The 20,705-nt window shown below is 41.7% G+C and overlaps 1 protein-coding gene across 3 annotated transcripts in view; it reads left to right on the forward strand.

Annotated features, from left to right (window-relative positions):
* The window catches only part of SHANK2 (SH3 and multiple ankyrin repeat domains 2), an 829,172-nt gene that overhangs the window by 298,495 nt on the left and 509,972 nt on the right, over positions 1–20,705 (forward strand). For all 3 annotated transcript variants that reach the window (XM_054971067.1, XM_054971065.1, XM_054971068.1), the window contains one exon: positions 14,563–14,869. In XM_054971067.1, the coding sequence (XP_054827042.1) occupies positions 14,563–14,869 (307 nt within the window). The remainder of the gene's footprint in view (positions 1–14,562; positions 14,870–20,705) is intronic.

Genomic DNA, 20,705 nt, shown 5'->3' on the forward strand with positions numbered 1-20,705 from the left:
TACTATGGCCGTTTCCAGATGGCTTACCTGCCTCTGGAACGTTGCGCCATCTTGCGGGGAAAACGTGAAATATCGCGTTTTCTCACGTGAGTTTTGCGTGACATCGCGCAAAACTCGCACAAGAAAACGCGATATTTCACGTTTTCCCCGCAAGATGGCGCAACGTTCCGGAGGCAGGTAAGCCATCTGGAAACGGCCTATAACTTTGCTTTCAAAAATGAAAACACACACACACAAGATCTGTGATTTCATTTGATTTGCTAAGGCTGCAATCCTGCACACTTATCTGAGAGTAAGTTCTTTTGAATAAAGTGAGTCTGACTCCTGAGCGTAAATGTATAGGATTGTATTGTAAGATATTAAAACAAAGATTTAGATCTTCTTAACACAGTAACTGGAAATGAAATAATCGGATTGATTGTTTAATTTCTACATTGTAAAACATATTACTTTGAATTCCTTCACACAGTAGTTTGGTTATTTGCAATAAATATAAAACATTCAGTTCAGAAAAAAAGGAGGACCCAATTTCTGAATTTCATTTTTGTAGATTTTTTTTAACACTGGCAGGTACATTCTGGGTTGATGGAGTCAATGAGAATTTTGACACTGATGTCACATATATTGTATTGTATCCACTCACCTTGATTCAAGAAACAGGAGTCCATACATGTAAACATGTTTCTGCATGCAAATTGGTCTAACCTGCATATGTAAGTGCCAGCTGTGTTGGATGAGGAAATCTCCACATTAACTAATCAGTCTTTGGGGGGCGGAGCGATGAGCCATGATGGCAGATGCGTGAGTAAGACACTCCCAAGATCTTTCTCCCTCCAATGCTAAAAACAACAACTTAAATCAAAAAATGAAAAACTTACCAGTCACGGGCAAAACCTTAACAGGTAAAGGCAAGCCTTTTGCTAAAAATGTGGGGTCTTTGAAGCCATTTTTAGAATCAGGTGGGCAAACGCATGCAGAGGCAGCACAGGCCCCAGGAGAGGCTAAAATGGCGCCTGATAATAAAACACCCAACTCAGAAAACTCAAGAGGATGCTCCTCTAACCAAAAGAGACCTGATTGACTTGAAAAAACAGTCTCCAAGCTTTCTTTGCAACTAAAACTTCAGAACTTCTTCAGCCTCTCCAAAAGCAGATTAAAGAACTGATGGAAAATCTTAAGGAGGCAGCTAAAGCTGCAGAGTCTGCTATGGAATTGAGCAAGACTCTGCAGGCAGATGTATCCTTTTTGCAAAAAGACACCATGTTAATGCAAGAGAAAATAGCTGCTGCTCTGGATAACAGATGGAGACAAAATCATTTAAAACTTAGAGGTTTTCTGGAAAATATTGAGGAAAATTCTGACTTAGCTACTCTTATTGCTAACAGGCTGGCAACCACCTTAAATCTAGGATGGCTCCTGCAATTGCAAAAGCCTATAGGCTTGGTGCACCAACTTGAGCACATCTCAACTGCCCAAGAGATGTTCTGATTCAGTTCATTCATCCGAGGACTAGAGAAAAAATATTAAAAGAAGCCTGTCAGAGAGACTCACTAACCTACAAAGGAAAAAAAAATACTAGTTCTCCTGGATTTGTCTCAGGAAACACTGGAAAAGAGGAAGCAACTCAAGCCAATAACAGAAAAGCTCGTGACTGCTGGCATCTGCTTTCATTGGAGTCCTTCTTCCAACATATCAGTGCACTTCGATGGCTCTACACATCAGGTGACAAACTTAGACTCAGGTTACGACCTCCTGAAGAGCTTGAACATCCAACTGTCCTGGGACTGAATTGTCCTAAAAATGCAAGAGAAGTGGCTCCTCAGTTGAATTGCTCTGGAAACAAGACAGAAGACCTTTTGCTGTTTGTCTGTGTTTGTGTTTAGTATGACAGTATTGGCCAATGATTAAACTCCACTTTGACACAAAAGGAGGGAGAGAGGTAGGGGGAAAATAATAAGATCTAAACCTTTCTCACTTCCCCCCTAGTTTATGTTTGAAACCACAGGTCAGGGAGGAAGTGTTTAATCCCTGCACCCCTAGTAATATTTAGGGCCCTGTGTTTTTAGACCTCTGTAGAGGTCTAGTTTTAGTTTGTTGAATATTAAAGGAGTTTATAGTATGTTAGATTGAATCTTGTTGTTTAGTAGTTAAGTGGTTAGAACTTAAATAAGGATAAATAGTGTTTTTACATAAGGTTTTTAGGGTAGTAGAGTAAATTGTTGAATAGTTAATAGTTTATTTGTTAGCCATAGTTAGTAGTACATAGCTTGGAGGTAGTGAACCCAATCTACAAGTCAATAACTTTCTCGTAAGTGTAAAAGTGTACAGTACGGCAAAGCCATGGAAAGCAATAACTTGGAATTGCAGAGGGATTAACAACCTGATAAAATGCAAAAGAATTTCAAATGAGCTGAGTAAGACGCACCCCTCATTTCATTTTTCTGCAGGAAACACATTATAGAAATCAAGTCAAGAATGTGTTAAACTCAAACTGGTTTTCTCTTTCGTTTCAAGCCCCTGGTACCTCTAAGGCCAGAGGGCTGGCAATACTTATTGCTAAAAATACACCCTTTTATAACGCAGAGGCACTTGCTGATCCTAAAGGACACTTCATATTTGATAGAGGCAACTTTGATGGGTCCCCCCGAACTCTAGCATCAATTTATTCACCAAACAGTGATCAACTAAACTTCCTAAGAAATACACTTAAAGAACTTTCTAAATTCCAGAAGGGGAGTGCTTTGATTGGGGGAGATCTAAACCATATAATTGACTCTTCTTTAGACAGAACTCATAAAATAACTAAATCAAAAAGAAAAAGAGGAGAGGCATCAAAGTTAAAAGACATATTAGACTCTTTTAATTTAGCAGATGTCTGGAGAACTTTAAATCCAGGTGCTAAAGAATTTACCTACTTCTCTGAAGTGCATCAAATTTACACCCGTATAGATTTTCTTTTGGTTTCTAAAACACTACTGGCTGAAGTCTATTCATCTGAAATAGGCAGTAGAAATTGGTCAGACCATTCTTCTGTAATTTGTCTCATCACAAATAGCATCTCGGATGGGAAGGGTCCCAATTGGTCTATGAATAAGCTCTTGCTTCTGAATCAAGGTATTTGCTCTGCACTGTCAAATGAAATTGAAACATTCTTTGAACTGAACAATGACTGTGGTGTAACTCTGGACATAATATGGGACGCTTTTAAAGCTGTGCTCGGGGAAATTTACCTCATTGGCCACTGCATTCAAATCCAATAAGCAAAAATTGATATTGGAACTCAAAACAAAAATTTCCATTCTGGAAAAGAAACATGAGATTTGGAGGCAAAAAACCACAAAAAATTGAATATTGAACATAAAAAATTGGAAGTATTAGAAACATCAAAAATTCAAAAAACCCTACAATTCCTGAAACAGTCATTTTTAATGAAAACTCCCAGTGCTGTTTGTTGGCTTTATGGGAGAGCTAAACATAAGGTCTCTTCTAATATGTTACACCAGATAAGAAACACACAAGGCAAACTGGTTGTCACTACAAAAGAAATTGTCCAATCCTTTAGGGATTTCTATCAAAAACTTTACCAATCTGGCACCCTTGTTATAAACAATATAAAAAAAAAATTATCTGATACTAACTTTACCCCCAACTTTCCCAAGACCATCTAAATTTCATGGACCAACCTGTTACTACAGAGGAAGTCTTGGCTGCCATTCAAAACCTAAAAAATACCAAAACCCCGGGGAGGGATGGGATTCCTATAGAATTCTACAAGAAATTCAACGAAAAACTGGTGCAACCCATAGTTAACACATGTAACCATGTGTTGTTAGAAGGCATAATGCCTCAATCATGGAGTGAGGCCAAGGTCATAGTGCTTCCAAAACCAGGTAAAGATACTACCAAAACAGAGTCGTATAGACCAATCTCTGAACCATGGCCCCCCAAATTTTTCTAGCATCCTTGCATCTCGCTTGAACAAAATCACACTAAACTACATCCATCCTGATCAAACAGGATTTATGCCAGGCAGATCGTTGTCAGATAATATTAGGAAATCGTTGAATATAATCAATTATGGCTGCCGAACAAAATTAGAATCTGTCATATTAGCACTAGACGCAGAAAAGGCCTTTGACAAATTAGAAATCCCCTATCTAAAAACAGTTTTGAAACATATGGGCTTTGGCCCAACTTCCTGAAAGCAATTGAAGCCCTGTATAGACGTCCAATAACCCAACTGAACATCAATAATTTTAGGTCAGAGGACCTTGTCTTAACTCGAGGAACAAGACAAGGTTGCCCCTTATCCCCTATCCTGTTTGCCTTATCAATCGAACCACTAGAGTCAGCCATCCGTATGAGCTCACAATAAAAGGTTTCACAGTTGGCACAGTCACTACCAAGTTAAGCTTATTTGTAGACGATGTAGTTGTCTATGTCAGTGACCCTGCTTTTCCCTTCATGATCTAACAAAAAACATTTAAGATTTTTCTGACATCTCTTTGGTCGGCGGTTCCCCCCCCCTAAAATGGCAGCGAAAAAGCAGAGTCCCGCTTTGGGCAAGTCAATTTCGGCTGCCCTGCAGGGGAAAGGAGAGTCGCTCGAGGACTTGGTGAAGAGGTTGGTTATCGAAGCCATAAAGCCCTTTGTTGACAAGCTGAATGAAACAGATCAAAGGGTGGGCTTAATTGAGAGCGAAGTGAAAACCATTAAGGAAGTAGCGGGGGGGCAGAGAAGTCTGCTCTGGAAAATGCATCACTTGCGAGGGCAACGAATAAAGAGTTAAAGCTGGTGGAGAACCAGCTGATCGGGCTACAAGTGGAACGAACACAGACAATTTTGCGCCTCCAGAACGTGAAAGAGGAGGAAAATGAGGATTTAAGGGATCTGGCCTCGGAACTATTGGCGACACCCGCGAGGGCAACTAAAGAAGAGGTAAAAAGCGCCATTTTGGAAGTCCATCAGGCGTCTTCAAAATATGCAACGAAGCGTCAGCTGCCTCGCAAGATCATCATCGATTTTTCATCTAAGAGGATCCGAGACACTATCCTATACAACTCATACAATGCGGATCTGGACTTTCTGGGTAATAAAGTTAAGATACTGAAGGACGTGCCATTCTTAGTTCGGAAAAGGAGATTTAAGTATAAAAGGTTTGCAGCTCTTCTGAGGGAACGTGGAATAAAGTATAAATGGCTATTTCCGGAAGGTATCTGGTTTAGTTACAAAGATCAAGCTTACAAGATAACATCAGAAGATCAACTAAGGGATTTTGAGGACAAAAACCAAGAATTTCAGCAAGACACCAAGCAAGAAGAAAAGGATTTGAAGTCTGAAGGGGGGGGGGAAGGGAACGAGCACTGCGGTTGCAGCTGCTCAGAGAGAACTGCGTCCGAGGCCCAGGGGGGGGAGGAAGACTTAATTTGGATTGTAATCTGTATTTTGCAAGGTCAACCACTCCATCAATATCTTACAAAGTTTTAATTTCTTAATAATGGCAGTATGAAGGGAAAGCATTATTTGTAGTGTAGTGTTGTTATATGTTGCTGTTTTTTTTTTCTTTCCTTCCCCTGCCCCCCTTCTTTCCCTCTGTATTGTTAGTTAATGTAGGTAATAATTTTTTTAAAAAAAAATAATAAAAAAAAGATTTTTCTGACATCTCTGGGTTTTCCATTAACCACTCAAAAACAGATCTTTATCTTATTTATCTGAAACCTCAGACTCACAAAATAATCTCAGAATCCTTTCAGTTCAAGCAGGTGACAAGCAAATGGAGGCATTTAGGGGTCAACATCCCTTTGAGCTAAGGGACCTTTTTGATTTCAATTATACACCATTATACAATAAAATTAAAAACACGAAAAATTGGGAACAAATAAACCTATCATGCATAGAAAGAATAGCACTGATTAAATCAACTATTCTTCCACAATTTTTATTCCTCTTCCAAAATCTTCTAATTCCTACCAAACAAAATGAACTGAAAGTTTCGCAAACAAGTATAACCAAATTTATTTGGTCTAAGAAGAAACCAAGAACAAACTTTCTGTTTTTAACGTGCTCAACTAAGTTAGGGGGAGTGGGCCTCCCCAACCTGAACATGTATTTCAGTGCAGCACAACTCAAAAATATCTTAATCTATGCTGCTGAAGACACCAATAAATATTGGGACTATATAGAACAATTTTATGCATCTCCCTCCCATCTAAAAGAAGTACTATGGAACAATCCCAAGGATCGGCAAAAAAAAGACATTAACCAATCCTTTCTTATCACTTACCCTTTCAATATGGGACAAATTTAGGAAGATACTGGCCCCAGGCATCTCTCCAGCCCAAGCCTTCTTAGGACAGAAATGGTTTGTACCAGGAAAATCCCACAATACTTTTAGGTTATGGAGAAACAAAGGGGTCTATTGCTTATCCATAATAAGCAAATATCTACATTAAATAACTGAGAAACTTGGAACTAGTGTTCCCTGGATACAATATCACCAGGTCCATCGTATGGTGGCAAAACAAAATCTCCATACTTTAATGGACAGAGACCCTACCCCCTTTGAATCCCTTCTGATAAAAAATAAATACGCAGCCAAAGGAATGATATCATTTATTTACAAATTGTTAAACAATACAATTTGGACAGTGCCTACAACACAACAAAAAGCTTGGAGCATAGATTGTAAAAAAGAACTCAGTGACAACAACTGGAATTCAATTTGGTCATCAGAAGTTTAATAGATGAACAGCAGAACACAGGAGATATGAGATGTGAGAAAATACAAGGCCTCCCCAGGCAAAATAGAAACCACAGGTTGAGGAAAAGATAAGAGCAGGCAGTCACATTCCAGCGAACAACTTCTAGCATCAGAATCACACAAAATCAAAAAAGGCCTTGCAGAGTATGACAGGAGACATCCTGTCAGTAACTTAGTCAGCAGTAGAGATGGGCACGATCAGCATTACGATTTGAAAAAAAAACCCGATAATGGCGTTAGCGCCATCGGGACTCAGCTAATCGGGGCTGTCCATGGCAACCGATTCAGCAGTCGGAGGTTTGCTTGTTTGGAGCTTGATCAGATCAATCAGTTTCTGTTCGGAATTGCAGACACTCATGCGCCAGTAATCTATTCCTGGGGCAACGGAGCCAGGGGAATGCCTGAGCTGTGTTTGCCCTCGGGCACTCCAAACGTTTTTTGCTTTTTAAAAAACTGGGGCTTTGTAGGAAGAATGGCTGTTTTTCTGTCTGTCACTCTCTGTTTTTAACCTGCTTTTAAAACACTGTATTTTGTGGGAAAACCTCATTCACGGCTCTGTGTGTGTGTTTAAAAGGGAGTGGGTAAAAGCTGGATCCTGATGCTTTTAAACGGATCCTCATGAATTCATATGATTTTTATATTGAAACAAAACAAAACAAAAAGGCTGTCGTATTATAGATCATGTCCTAGTCTACAGACAGCAACAAAACAATCATGCATCCACTAATCCGTGGCGCTGCCACGGCACAAAAACATGCTAAAAAAGCACGGATCCACATGGATCCTCTTGATTTTTAAGTGGGGCCACCCAAAAGTGGGGCCACAAATGGGACCAAAAAATTCAGCCATCCACTACTTCGTGGAACCGCCACAGCGCAAAAATACGGTTCAAAAGCACGGATCCGCATGGATCCTCTAGGTTTTTACATGGGACCACCCAAAATCCACCATACAATCCCAGATCATGTCCATTGCCACAAAAGGGGCAAAAAAATCAGTTATCCACCGCTTTGTGGCACTCCCACAGTGCAAAAACATGGTCTAAAAGCATGGATCCTCATGGATCCTTGTGATTTTTACATGGGGCCACCCAAAATCCACCATACAAAACCAGATCATGTCCATATCCACAAATAGGACCAAAAAAATCATTCATCCACAGCTTTGTGGCAGAGCCACGGTGCAAAAACATGGTTCAAAAGCACGGATCCTCATGGATCCTCTTGATTTTTACATGGGGCCACCCAAAATCCAGTATACTGTCCCAGATCATGTCCAATGCCACAAACAGGACCAAAAGATCTAAAATATGACAGCCTTTTTGTTTTGTTTCAATGTAAAAATCATATGAATTATCATGAGGATCTGTGTCTCAGATTCATGTTTTTTCACCGTGGCAGCGCCAAATATTTTTGGATCTGTGTTTTTTATATTTCAGTCTGTGGACCTGGCTGTGATATGTGATTTGATGTTTCATTTGTGTTTTTCCTATTTAAAAAACCATAGGATCTGCAAGGATCCATGTGGATCCTGGTTTTACTTTCTTCCTGTTTAAAATATGCTTTTGGAAGACTGGCTGCTTGCTTTTAAAATTGGGTGGGGAGGAATGGAGGATTCTGTCCCTGCTTTTTTAAAAAAGCTGGCTGAAACGTGTTGACTGGGTGTGTGTCTCTCTCTATTTGGAGAGGCAGGGATGGGTTTAAAAACTCCCCCCCCCTGCTCTAAGTGCGTGTGTGTGTGAAAACGTCCCCTCCCTGAGGGGAGGCCACTTGTCGCCAGGTTAAAAACTCCCCCCCGCTCTAAGTGTGTTGGGGGGGCGCCCCTCCGCTTTGGCCTCCCCGATCCCTGATCCCCGATGGGAAATGGGACTTGTTCGGTGTGAATCGGTGATCTGGGGTTGTCGCCAGAGCGGATCCACGAATAGCTTGATCAGTATTTTTTTTTGGATCATGCCCACCTCTAGTCAGCAGCATCTGTGGTAAAACTCTGATTCCAAGCATAACACAAACCCCAATATTGTACTTATAAAAGAAGTGAGAATCCTTGCTTGCTGGGAAGGCACAGGTTATGCAGGGACAACTAACACATTTTTATCATTATAATTCTGAATAAGAATAGTGAATGAAAAAACCAACTACAGCTTCTGCCATCATTGTATTATTCTTCAGGAAGAATCTGTATGGGCAGCAGTTTCCCATCCCAACCTCAATTATGCAGATTCTGCTACATAACCAAGGGATAATTAACCCTTCCCAAGATCTGCCAACTGATGGTGATAGCTCAGGCCCAAAGTGAGTCTCAAAGTAAAATCAAGATGTGAAGTATATATAAAAATGATTGGTTAGGTGAATTCTTGAATCTTTGATACCCTGCACCAACTTCCTGTGTGTGAATTGCAACTTTTCTTTGTCTCCTGTTTGACTACAGAGAGGTATAATAATACCTGATTATTTATATAGTACTTTTACGGAGTGCTCATAAAGTTACATGTAGATTTTCTGAGCAATAAATCAACTGAAAGTAAGAAGGAATGGCTCATGTAAGACCATCCCAGTGACAGGGCTTTTTTTCTGGAAATAGAGGCGGTGGAAATCACCGGTACCAGATGCACACGCACTACAGGCAGCCATTTTCTATGATGTCTGGAGATCAGTTGTAATTCTGGGACATTTGCAGGCCCTACCTGGAGTTGGCAGCCCTACTTAAAAATGGGCATACTTTAATTGGGCTTGGATCTGGGAAATGCCTGTTTGAATCCCCGCTCTGCCATGGAATCTTCGAGCCATTCTCTCTCTCTCTCTCTCTCTCTCTCTCTCTCTCTCTCTCTCTCTCTCTCTCTCTTTCTCACTCTCACTCTCTTTCTCTCTCTCTCTCTCTCTCTCACACACACACACACACACACACACACACTCTTACTCTTTCTCACTCTCTCACTCTTACTCTCACTATTACCCTCTCTCTATTTCTCACTCTCTCTCTCATTCTTACTCTTTCTCTCTCTCTCTTTTTCTCTCTCTCACTCTCCCTCTCCCTCCCTCCCTCCCCCCCCCTCTCAGGGTTGTGGGGCCCAAGAACATTGTGAGAGAAGATTAAACCCACCACTCTCTCCTCTCAGCAAACCAGGAGGGTGCTGTGTGCACAGCCTCTTTTAAAGCAAGTATAAGGCTTCTAATCTCTATGGTAGCTTTACCATAGAGACTAGGAGGAAGACTCCTAGAGTGTCATTGCCATTTTTGAAAATTCAATCAGCTGGCAGGAGGGACTTCCCCCGGGAGATCGCCCCACATCTGGGGACCCTAGCTGCCCAGCCTGCTCTCTCGGGGTGGCTCCCTTCTGCCTCTGGCAGGGGAAATCAAGGAGGATCAGGGGAAATCAAGGAGGGGAAATCAAGGAGAATCAAGTAGGCGGAGCCACCAGTCATGTAATGATTTTGAAGAGGTGCCAGAATGGCACTCCTGGGCATTATGGCTCAAAAAATCCCTGCTCCTCCCCACCCTGAATAATATTAATCTTAAAATGGATCTTTTGCACTAATCTTCACTATATGTATTAATATGCGAAATATTTTACTTTTTAATGAAATACTGTTTTATTCTGTACAAGTTCGTACTTACTGAAGTGCTGGAGCAAGTTTATTATCCTAAATATGTTACTGAGGGATGCAGCCAAAGTCTACTGAAAATTTAATTTGTTGGTGGACTTGTGATTTTGCCTGAGGAGGAGGGGCATTTCCACAGGTTCAGTATAACGGAAATATGAAAAATAGTGTTAGAAGGTAGAAGAGATGAATAGGAGAAGGGCTGTAGCATAAAAAAATTATCTTCTATTGACTGTACCACAAACAATGCACTATATGCTTTTATAAAAATCTGGGATTGTCTGTATTTGTTGGTGAATGCCAGAAATAATTTATCATTTCTTTCTGCTCAGATTATAGGGCTGTGTCATAAGAAATATCTCTGAAACATGCTTTGGTAGGGACAGAGACTATATGCTGTGCTGTTGGGTATTGTCTGCTGATGCAGATATGTGCCTACTAAGGAGTTTCCATGTTGCTAAACATGCCATGTAAATCAGTTATTCAGAAAGATTCATCTCTATGCTCAACTTTGTGCTTGTTTTCAAGTTTTCTGCTTCCATACGATATTACATCTATTCACTGATGTAATATGGTATGTGGATACCACTGGGTACCCATGCCCACACACCTGCGTAACTGTGGCAACACCAGTTTGCTCCCTAAGGACTTTTGTGGGAGAGCTGTGCTGTTGGGCTGCATCTGACAAGGTGCGGCCAGTAGAGAATGCTCTGTAGTTGCCCAGGCAATGCTGGCAGAATCCACTAGTTGCAGGGCTGCTGCAGTTGACACTGCTGTGAGTGGCAGGGAAAAGCCACTCTCAGAGAATGAGAGTCATCTGTGGCGCTGCCCCCCTCCAGAAACACTCCAAGGCCCATCCCACTGCCTGCAGTGAAATCAGGGGGAAGGGAAGCTGGGCAGGTCTGGTACCTCCAAGGTGCCACTGGACGCCTGCTCCTTTTGGCAGCAGAGCCACACAGAAGCACTTGGAGCCCCTTTGGGACCATTTCATCTGTCCCAGCCCAGAGCCTGAGAACCTTCTCTGCGATGTGTGAAAGGGCAGCCCTACAAGGAAGTGAAGGGAGGACCACTGTCATGCACAGGCAAGCAAACAGACAGGAGGGAGTTGTTGTTTGACATAGACTTTATTGAACAGCCCAAAGTGACAAAGATATCTGGACATGTGTTGCCAACTTCCCTCAGCCAGGAAGGGAGCACGGCAGTCAGGGCCAGGAGAGGCATTCCCTGGGCTGCTTTCTCAGAAGCGGTGTTGATGTGCAGACTTTCTGAGGAACCACTCCTGGGGCTGGATCAGATGATAGTCAAGAAGAATTACTGGGAGCTAGAACACCTGTGCTCCTCAGTCTCCCTGATGGGGTGTGACTGGTCTGAAAGGAAAACAGGCACACGTGTGATGAGGGGCCTGGCCTTGCACAGGCCACAGCTGAGTCTGCCATGTCCTGGTAAAGTGTCTGTGGCCAGGGGTGTTACCTTGAATAGGGCTCCTTGTGAGTAAGTAGGGAGAATTAGCAGCAAGGAGCAAGGCTATGCGAGAGGGGTAACTGTGAGACAACTCCACCAGTATTTATGGGCTCTTTCCCTCAAAGTAGCAGACGAGACTTGGGGCTTAAATAAAGGAGTATTTTTATTTTAAGAGGAAAAACCAACATACACATAAGAGGCAATTAAAAGTGGCTGATACACACACAGAGAGCCCTAGGAAGCCAGTCAGAAAATGGAACAGAATGAGGGAGCGGGGAAGTATATTTACCAATCTCAGCGAGTAGAGTAGTGCACGGAGGAAGAGAGCTTCAAACGTCCAGCGTTCTCAGCCAGAAAAAGACTTAGGGATGTGGCCCTAAGGGAGCAGGGCTTGAATCCAGTAAGCATGCACAGTTTGAATGGAGCAGGAACCCTGGTTCTTATAGGGCAAAACATGTCCTGAGGCTGGAGAGCCCTCTCAGCCGTTGGAACAAAGCCTGTAAAGGTCAGTCTCTGGGAATTACAAAGGTTTGATTACCTTGATTACTTGCTGCTGGGATGTGTGAAAGGAAATGCAAAGTCTCTCCTGCTGCCTCACAACAGGGGCAGTTTACTAATGAATGTCCCTGGAGCTGGGTTGATGAATTTAAATATGAAAATGCATGTTCCCTGAGACAGATTAAATTTATCAGTGCTGATTGATTGATCCTCGATCTCTGGGTGGGGATTTCATCATGGAAGGAAGTTATTGGAATGTGCTAAGCGGGGTGACACAATGAGTCCCTTTCTTATCACCGCTCACACCTGCAGCTGGGGAGGCAGTAAATCAAATCACCTCAGTCCTCTGCATTAGCATGGCATTCCATTCATGCCTTAATCTCCCAGGCAGGACTCAGCAACTCTGGCTGGAATTCCCCTTCTCAAGACCAGGCTGCATTAATCCAGGAGCCTTGTGATTTTTATATCACAGGAAACTATCAAAGAGCTATTAAATATGGTGGAGGCCGGGGCCAGCTGCTTACAGGAATGGCAGCTCTGTAATCACAGGTGCTGCCAGCAACCAAATAAGGGATGTCCCTATGGTAGGAAAATGCTCATCCACATCTGGCTGTTCCCATTGCAGCTTGGAGTTCTGATCCTGTAAGAGAGATAGTCACGGGGTTGTGGGGCCCACCATTGCATGGGAGTTATGAGAACAAGCACCCAGTCACCCTAATCTGCTGCCATGCTCTCTCCTCTGCTCTCAGGGGGGACACAGCCGAGGGAGTCTGGATGGAGCCCTGACATGGGTTGTTGGAAGCTACCCCGAAACAGCTGTGTTGAACTCCCTGAGTGACTGCTTTTGTGGCAGGCATGGGCTGTGCTAGCTCACAAGTAGGGGCTGCACCCCCCTGGCGAGCCTCAACTGTGGAGGCTGGCATCTGTGGGGACATGGGTGAGGGGAGAGGGGAGGCTGGTGTGAACAAATAAGCTGGAGCAGCCATCTCTCCAATTCCTTCTTACCTGTCAGTGTGCCATCGCTCCTCCCGAAGCCAGGACTCAGGAGACTGGTAACCTGCAAGGGGACTTAGTTAGTAGTTTTTAGTCAGACATCCTGGACTTAGCTCTCTTTCCCTATGGAAGTGCAAGGCAAGCCCCAAATTTCGCAGTTCCTTCACCTTTGCCCTACCACTGCAAGCACCTGCCTTGTTCCTATGGTAGCGGGCTCCCAGGCAAAGCCTCCAGCTGCCTCCCTACTTACCTAGGGTCATAGGCGCCCTAGCTGGCAGTTATGTAGGGTGCCCGGAGAGCTGATTGGGTGCAGGGAGGGGGCTTGGCCACCACAGGGACAGAAGCGGATTGGTCCCTGTGGTAGTCAGCATCCTATGATCCACTGGGTTGCTTGGGTGGGGCTAGCTGCAGTGAAGGGAGAATGAATTTTCTTATGTGTATCTTTCAGGTAAGCTTCCACAATATCATGCAAGGATATTGGTGAGGACGCCAAGACTAATTCTTTAATTTGACAGTGCTGTAAGATGTTTACTGTGTAATGTTTGTCTGGTGGACCTAGTTTTTGCCCCTGAGGAGGTTGTTACAATGAAACATCAGGTTTCTTCTGCACTCTTTTGCCCCACCACTGCAAGCACCCTTTCCTGCCTTGTACTCTAAGTCCCTATGGTAGGGAGCTCCCAGGCAGAGCCCTGTATGTCAGGTGACACGGGAACGTCGGGTGACACGGAAATGTCTATTGACGTCCTTTTTGCAAGAATGCAAAAAGAATTATAACATAAAGAACATCAATATGAATATAGAACGTACCTACTTGCATGATATTGTGGAAGCTTACCTGAGGGATGTCTTCCTGACTGGAGTTCTCTGCCGCACCAGCTGTATTGTTCACTTACCTGTTGAATGTATTCCTAACAAAAATTACTCTGTGTTACTTAATAATCATTGATTGCTATGTTTACAGTTTTTGTAATTTTCTATTGAAGTTGATGAGTATTTTACACACCTCACATGTAGATTATATATTTTCACTTGACCTTCAATTTTTTGGACTATTTATTGACTCTTTTGCCATCTTACACTTGTGGTTTTTCACCCCTGTAGATTATCATTTTTATTAGACTGTCAGCCAAGACAAAGTCCCCTCCCCGCACATATTAGAATGAGGGAAAGCCACCTGGAATGCTAAACCATATCTAAAATCATATGTGTTTACCACAGAAACATTTTGTTTTCTTTTCTCCTTCTAATTCAGTGCCATTTAGAGAAGCTCCTACCTACTCAAATAGAAGACGGAGGCCCCAGAGCACCCTGAGAGCACCTCGTGTCTTGCTACGATCCAATAGTGATAATAACCTCAACGTCAATATACCTGACTGGTCAGCCTCCTCTTTAGCTTCTTCACACCGTAGCCTTTCGCCTCACCTACTCCAACAGATGCAGAATAATCCCAATGGAACTGTGAAAACTGTTGGGAGCTATACTTCATCCTCTCGGAGCCGCTCGCCATCATTAAACAGACTAGGAGAGGATGCCAAGCGGCAGCAACCCCGGCACGTCAGGTAATTTTATATATATATATATATATATATATATGTGAGACTACGCCTGAAAATTAGACTTGCTGAGTCAGCAAACTACTTTTGTGGTAAACAGCTCTGCATCAAAAAACAAGACTGTTTCCCGGCATTTTATTTTGGAATGCAAAATAATTAGAGATGGCTTAAGGTCAAGTCACGAAGAAGGATTCAAATAATAACATATATTAAAAAGAAATAGAATAGCCCACCCATCTATGAGTTAGTTCAATCATAGCATCAAATCGTGGTTTGGTAATATGTGAACAAGTTTTGCGCCCATGTGCTTCGTCCTCTTCACTCTGCCTCCCCAGTTCCATTGTATACTAAAATTCAATTATTGACTATAGTGCAGTGCAAGTTATTGTTTGATTTTTCATCCAAACCAGCACACTATGGCATGTACTTTAGCCACACTCATGGATTGCAACTAGAGTTGAAGCTAGTTTGCAGTCCTGAAGGACTAGCAGACATTATAGTTGGCCAGTTTGAATGTAATAGCAAATTGTGGCTCGTTCTAAATCAAGAGTCACTACTTCAGTTACATTTGTACAAGGGTAGGAAGGAGAATACTCATTCCTGTAGTAACTGATTGTGATTCAGGGTGAACCAACCCTGTTTCGATTGCCGCTGAAGGAGGTACATTTTTTAGTCTCATTTTGATTTGTAGTCTATACAGGATGTAGTGTAATTTAGAGGATTCCTACTGGAGTTTCTATGAATAAAATATAGGTTTCAAAGTTACATCCATATCAATTTTCCAAAACTAACTGAGAAATGTATAGCATGAGTAGACACAGTATCACGTGGCTTATTTTGTTCATTATATGCTTTTTCCCTTTCTAACAGCAGTTAGGATTATTCCTAAGTACATTAACATATTGCTAAACTCTTCTCTAATCAATTATTTTAGCTCAGATTTTCTGGAGGACATGCCTCCTCCTATTCTGATCCACAAGAATTACCAGATTCTTTATTCCCTCTTTACTTGTTATTTCCTTTTCGTATGTCCTCCACAATACATTCATTTTTTTTAATACTAGTCTGCGTGCTCAGACATCTTCCAGGCTTCATTTCTAAATGGACAGCAATAGGGAAAAATATTACTACAAGATATTCCTGACTAGAATGTTCAACAAGACCATTTGAGAACTCTGGAGGACAAGTATTTAATATGTGTTGGAAATCTTTATGAGCTGCTATGACACTCCCTCCCTTTTTGACTTAAAGAACTTAAATGGCACTAGAGGCATTTTTAAATTCAAAAATAACAAAATATTTTATTTAACATAGAGAGGAAAAGGTCAAGTGAAATCAGGTGTTGAAAATGTCTGAGGTAACTCAATATAGGTGTGACTGAATTAAAATCAGTACATGCACAGACTTTAGTTCTTATGTTGTAGACTGTGTGTTGTGTGTGTTATGTGCCGTCAAGTCATCTCCAATCTATGGTGACCCTATGAATAAAAGACCTCCAAAATGTTCTATCTTTAACAGACTTGCTCAGATCTTGCAAACTGGAGGACGTGGCTTCTTTTATTGAGTCAAGCCATCTCGTTTTAGGTCTTCCTCTTTTCCTGTTGCCTTCCACTTTTCCTAGCATTATTGACTTTTCCAGAGAATCTTGTCTTCTCATGATGTGACCAAAGTACGATAGCTCTACTCTTGTCATTTTAGCTTCTAAGGAGAATTCAGGCTTATCTAGTACTCACTTATTTGTCTTTTTGGCTGTCCATGGTATCCACAAAACTCTGCTCCGGCACTACATTTCGAATGAATCAATTTTCTTCCTGTTAGTTTTCTTTACTGTCCAACATTCACATCCATACATGGCAATGGGGAATACCATAGTTTGTTTTTATCTTGATCTTGGTTCCCAGAGAGACATCTTTATCTTTAAGGATCTTATCTAGCTCCCTCACAGCTGTTCTTCCAAGTCCCAATCTTCTTCTGATTTCTTCATTGCAGTCTCCCTGTTGGTTGATGATTGAGCCAAGGAATAGAAAATCTTGAACAACTTCAATTTCCTCATTGTCAACATTAAAATTGTGTAATTCCTCGGTAGTCGTTACTTTTGTCTTCTTGATGTTCAGTCGTAATCCTGCTTTGGTGCTTTCTCCTTTAACCTTCATCAGTAGTTGTTTCAAGTCTTCACTATTTTCTCCTAGTAATGTGGTGTCATCTGCATATCTCAAATTGTTAATGTTCCTCCCACCAGTTTTCACTCCACCTTCTTCTAGATCTAATCCATCTTTCCTTATAATATACTCTGCATAGAGGTTGAACAAGTAGGGAGATAATATGCATCCTTGTCTGATACCCTTGCCAATTGGAAACCATTCTGTTTCCCTATATTCTGTCCTGACTGTAGCCTTTTGTCCAGAGTACAGGTTGTGCATCAAAACAATCAGATGTTGTGGCACCCCCATTTTTTAAAAGACTCTCTATAGCTTTTCATGATCCACACAGTCAAAAGCTTTGCTGTCATCTATAAAACACAGGCTGATTTTCTTCTGAAATTCCCTGGTATGTTCCATTACCCATTGTAAATTTGCAGTGTGATCTCTGGTGCCTCTTCCTTTTCTGAATCCAGCTTGAACATCTGGCATTTCTAGTTCCATATATGGTAAGAGTCTTTGCTGTATAATTTTGAGCATCACTTTGCTTGCATGGGAAATTAATGCGATTGTCCGATAGTTGCTGCACTCCTTGGCATTCCCTTTTTTGGGGATTAGAATGTAGACTGAGCGTTTCCAGTCTGTGGGCCATTGTTTTGTTTTCCATATTTGCTGACATGTTCTTGTTAAGAGTCTGATGGACTCCATTTCTGTGGCTTGAAATAGCTCTATTGCTATTCCATCTACTCCAGGTGTTTTGTTTCAATTACTGTGAGTGCAGCTTTTACTTCATTTTCTAGGATTTCTGGTTCTTCATCAAAAGATTCTTCATCAATAGTATCTGTCATCCTTCCATCTCTTTTGCATAATTCTTCAGTGTATTGTTTCCATCTTTCCTTTATTTTGTCCTGATCAGATACTGTATTTCCATGTTGATCTTTCAGCATCCCAAGCCGTGGCTTGAATTTCCCTTTGATTTCTTGGATCTTTTGGAACAAGTCTCTTGTTCTTCCTTTTTTGTTGTTCTCTTTATTTCTTTCTATTTCTATTTCTAAGAGTTTCCTCAGTCATCCATTTAGGCTTCTCCTTTCTTTTGGCTACAGAAATAGTCTTTGCACATTCTTCCTTGATCATATCTCTGGTTTCAGCCCGTAGTTCTTCTGGCTCACGATCAATTAAACTTAGTATTGCAAATCTGTTCCTTGCCTGGTCTTTAAATTCTTCAGGAATATTATTTAGATTGTATTTTGGCACTATGATTCTTTTAGTGTTTCTCTTCAGCTTTATTCTATTTTTTTATATTAGCAACTCATGATCAGTATCACAATCAGCTCCTGGTCTTGTTTTAGCTGAGAGAATAGAGCTTCTCCATCTTCTGCTTCCAATTATATAACCTATTTGGTTCCTGTATTGGTCACTGGTGATTGATATTACTCGCACAAACTAAGCCAAAAAAGGAAGTGTGCTAATTCTTAAATTGATTCATATATATCTGATACACTAGAATACAATCAATTATTTACAATGAAAATTAATGTTCAATTAACAAAGACAGTGAAAGAACCAGTGAAATCACATCTCAACAATGAAATCATATCTATGATAATTTCTACAGATAGATGTTCATAGGAAAAGTCCAATAGTGTGTTCCACTGCTCTGTGTCAACCTTACAACCAGCCCTGCTCTTCTTCTGCGGCATCGCGGTTGCACAGCTTCGTGGTCAAGAAATCACGACCCACCAGCTGAATTACCAGCAGTTTAGCTTCCCAGATATGCTTTTTGGGATCTTCGTGGACTTTAAATAATTGGACTTTTCCTATGAACATCTCTCTATCTATAGAAATTATCATAGATATGATTTCGTTGTTGAGATGTGATTTCACTGGTTCTTTCACAGTCTTTGTTAATTGAACATTAATTTTCATTGTAAATAATTGATTGCATTCTAGTGTATCAGATATATATGAATCAATTTAAGAATTAGCACACTTCCTTTTTTGGCTTAGTTTGTGTTGGTTTGGAGGAAGTGAACCCCCCCTCTTTGATTGATATTACTCGATCAGACTTTGCGTTGCAGCTCTTAACTGTTTTTGCTAAGTCTCACCTCACTATTAGAGCAACACCGGGTTTTTAAAGTTCATTTTTGCAGTAAAACACTGTGATTTTCTGACTGAAAATGCCCTGAGTCGGTCCACATTAGTTCACTCACACGACTGCAGTGTTTAAACATTCCATTTCTTGGTTGTTGGGGGTTTTCCGGGCTGTATTGCCGTGGTCTTGGCATTGTAGTTCCTGACGTTTCGCCAGCAGCTGTGGCTGGCATCTTCAGAGGTGTAGCACCAAAAGACAGAGATCTCTCAGTGTCACAGTGTGGAAAAGATGTAGGTCATTTGTATCTACTCAGGAGGGGTGGGGTTGAGCTGAGTCATTCTGTAAGAGTTTCCCAGGGTGTGGAATGCTAATGGCGGGAGGCTTCACTGTGTCCTGAGGCGGTTCTTTTGCATATGGATTGGTGCTTGATGTGCTAATCTTCTCTGCAGGGCTATTGTCGGGTGTGGAGTGTTTTGTTGGCCTGGTGTTTTTCAGAACTGGAGCCCATGCTCTGTTCATTCTTAAGGTTTCTTCTTTCCTGTTGAAGTTTTGCTTATGCTTGTGAATTTCAATGGCTTCCCTGTGCAGTCTGACAAAGTAGTTGGAAGTGTTGTCCAGTATTTTGGTGTCCTGGAATAAGATACTGTGCCCTGTTTGAGTTAGGCTATGTTCAGCCACTGCTGATTTTTCAGGCTGTCCAAGTCTGCAGTGTCTTTCATGTTCTTTTATTCTTGTCTGGATGCTACGCTTTGTGGTCCCGATGTAAACTTGTCCACAGCTGCAGGGTATACGGTATACTCCTGCAGAGGTGAGGGGATCTCTGCTGTCTTTTGCTGATCGTAGCATCTGTTGTATTTTTCGGGTGGGTCTGAATACTGCTTGAAGGTTATGCTTTTTCATAAGCTTTCCCATCTGATCAGTAATTCCTTTGATATATGGCAAAAACACTTTTCCTGTGGGAGACTGTTTTTCTTTGGTTGTTTGATTCATCCTGGGTTTGATTGCTCTTCGGATTTCATTTCTGGAGTAGCCATTTGCCTGAAGTGCGTGGTTTAGATGATTAATTTCCTCATTGAGAAAGCGCGGCTCACATATCCGTCTTGCACGATCCACTAATGTTTTCATTATGCCTCTTTTCTGTCGGGGGTGGTGATTGGAGTTTTTGTGTAAGTACCGATCAGTGTGAGTTGGTTTCCTGTAGACCTTGTGACCTAACTGAAAGTTTGCTTTGCGGATGACCAAGGTATCCAGGAATGAGAGTTTTCCCTCACTTTCTTTCTCCATTGTGAATTGTATGTTCAGGTGGATGTTGTTGAGATGATTCAAAAACTCCATCAATTCTTCCTCCCCATGGCTCCAAATGATAAATGTATCATCCACAAACCGGAACCATACACTGGGTTTGTGGGGTGCTGATTCTAGAGCTGTTTTTTCAAAATGTTCCATGTAGAAGTTTGCTATAACTGGGCTGAGTGGGCTCCCCATGGCCACCCCATCCATCTGTTCATAGAATTCGTTGTCCCATTGGAAGTAACTGGTTGTCAGACAATGATGGAATAAGGCTGTTACATCCTCTGGGAAAATCCGATTAATCAGTGCAATAGTGTCTTTT

This window comes from Eublepharis macularius, chromosome 2 (assembly GCF_028583425.1).
Source record: "Eublepharis macularius isolate TG4126 chromosome 2, MPM_Emac_v1.0, whole genome shotgun sequence".
NCBI lineage: Eukaryota > Metazoa > Chordata > Lepidosauria > Squamata > Eublepharidae > Eublepharis > Eublepharis macularius.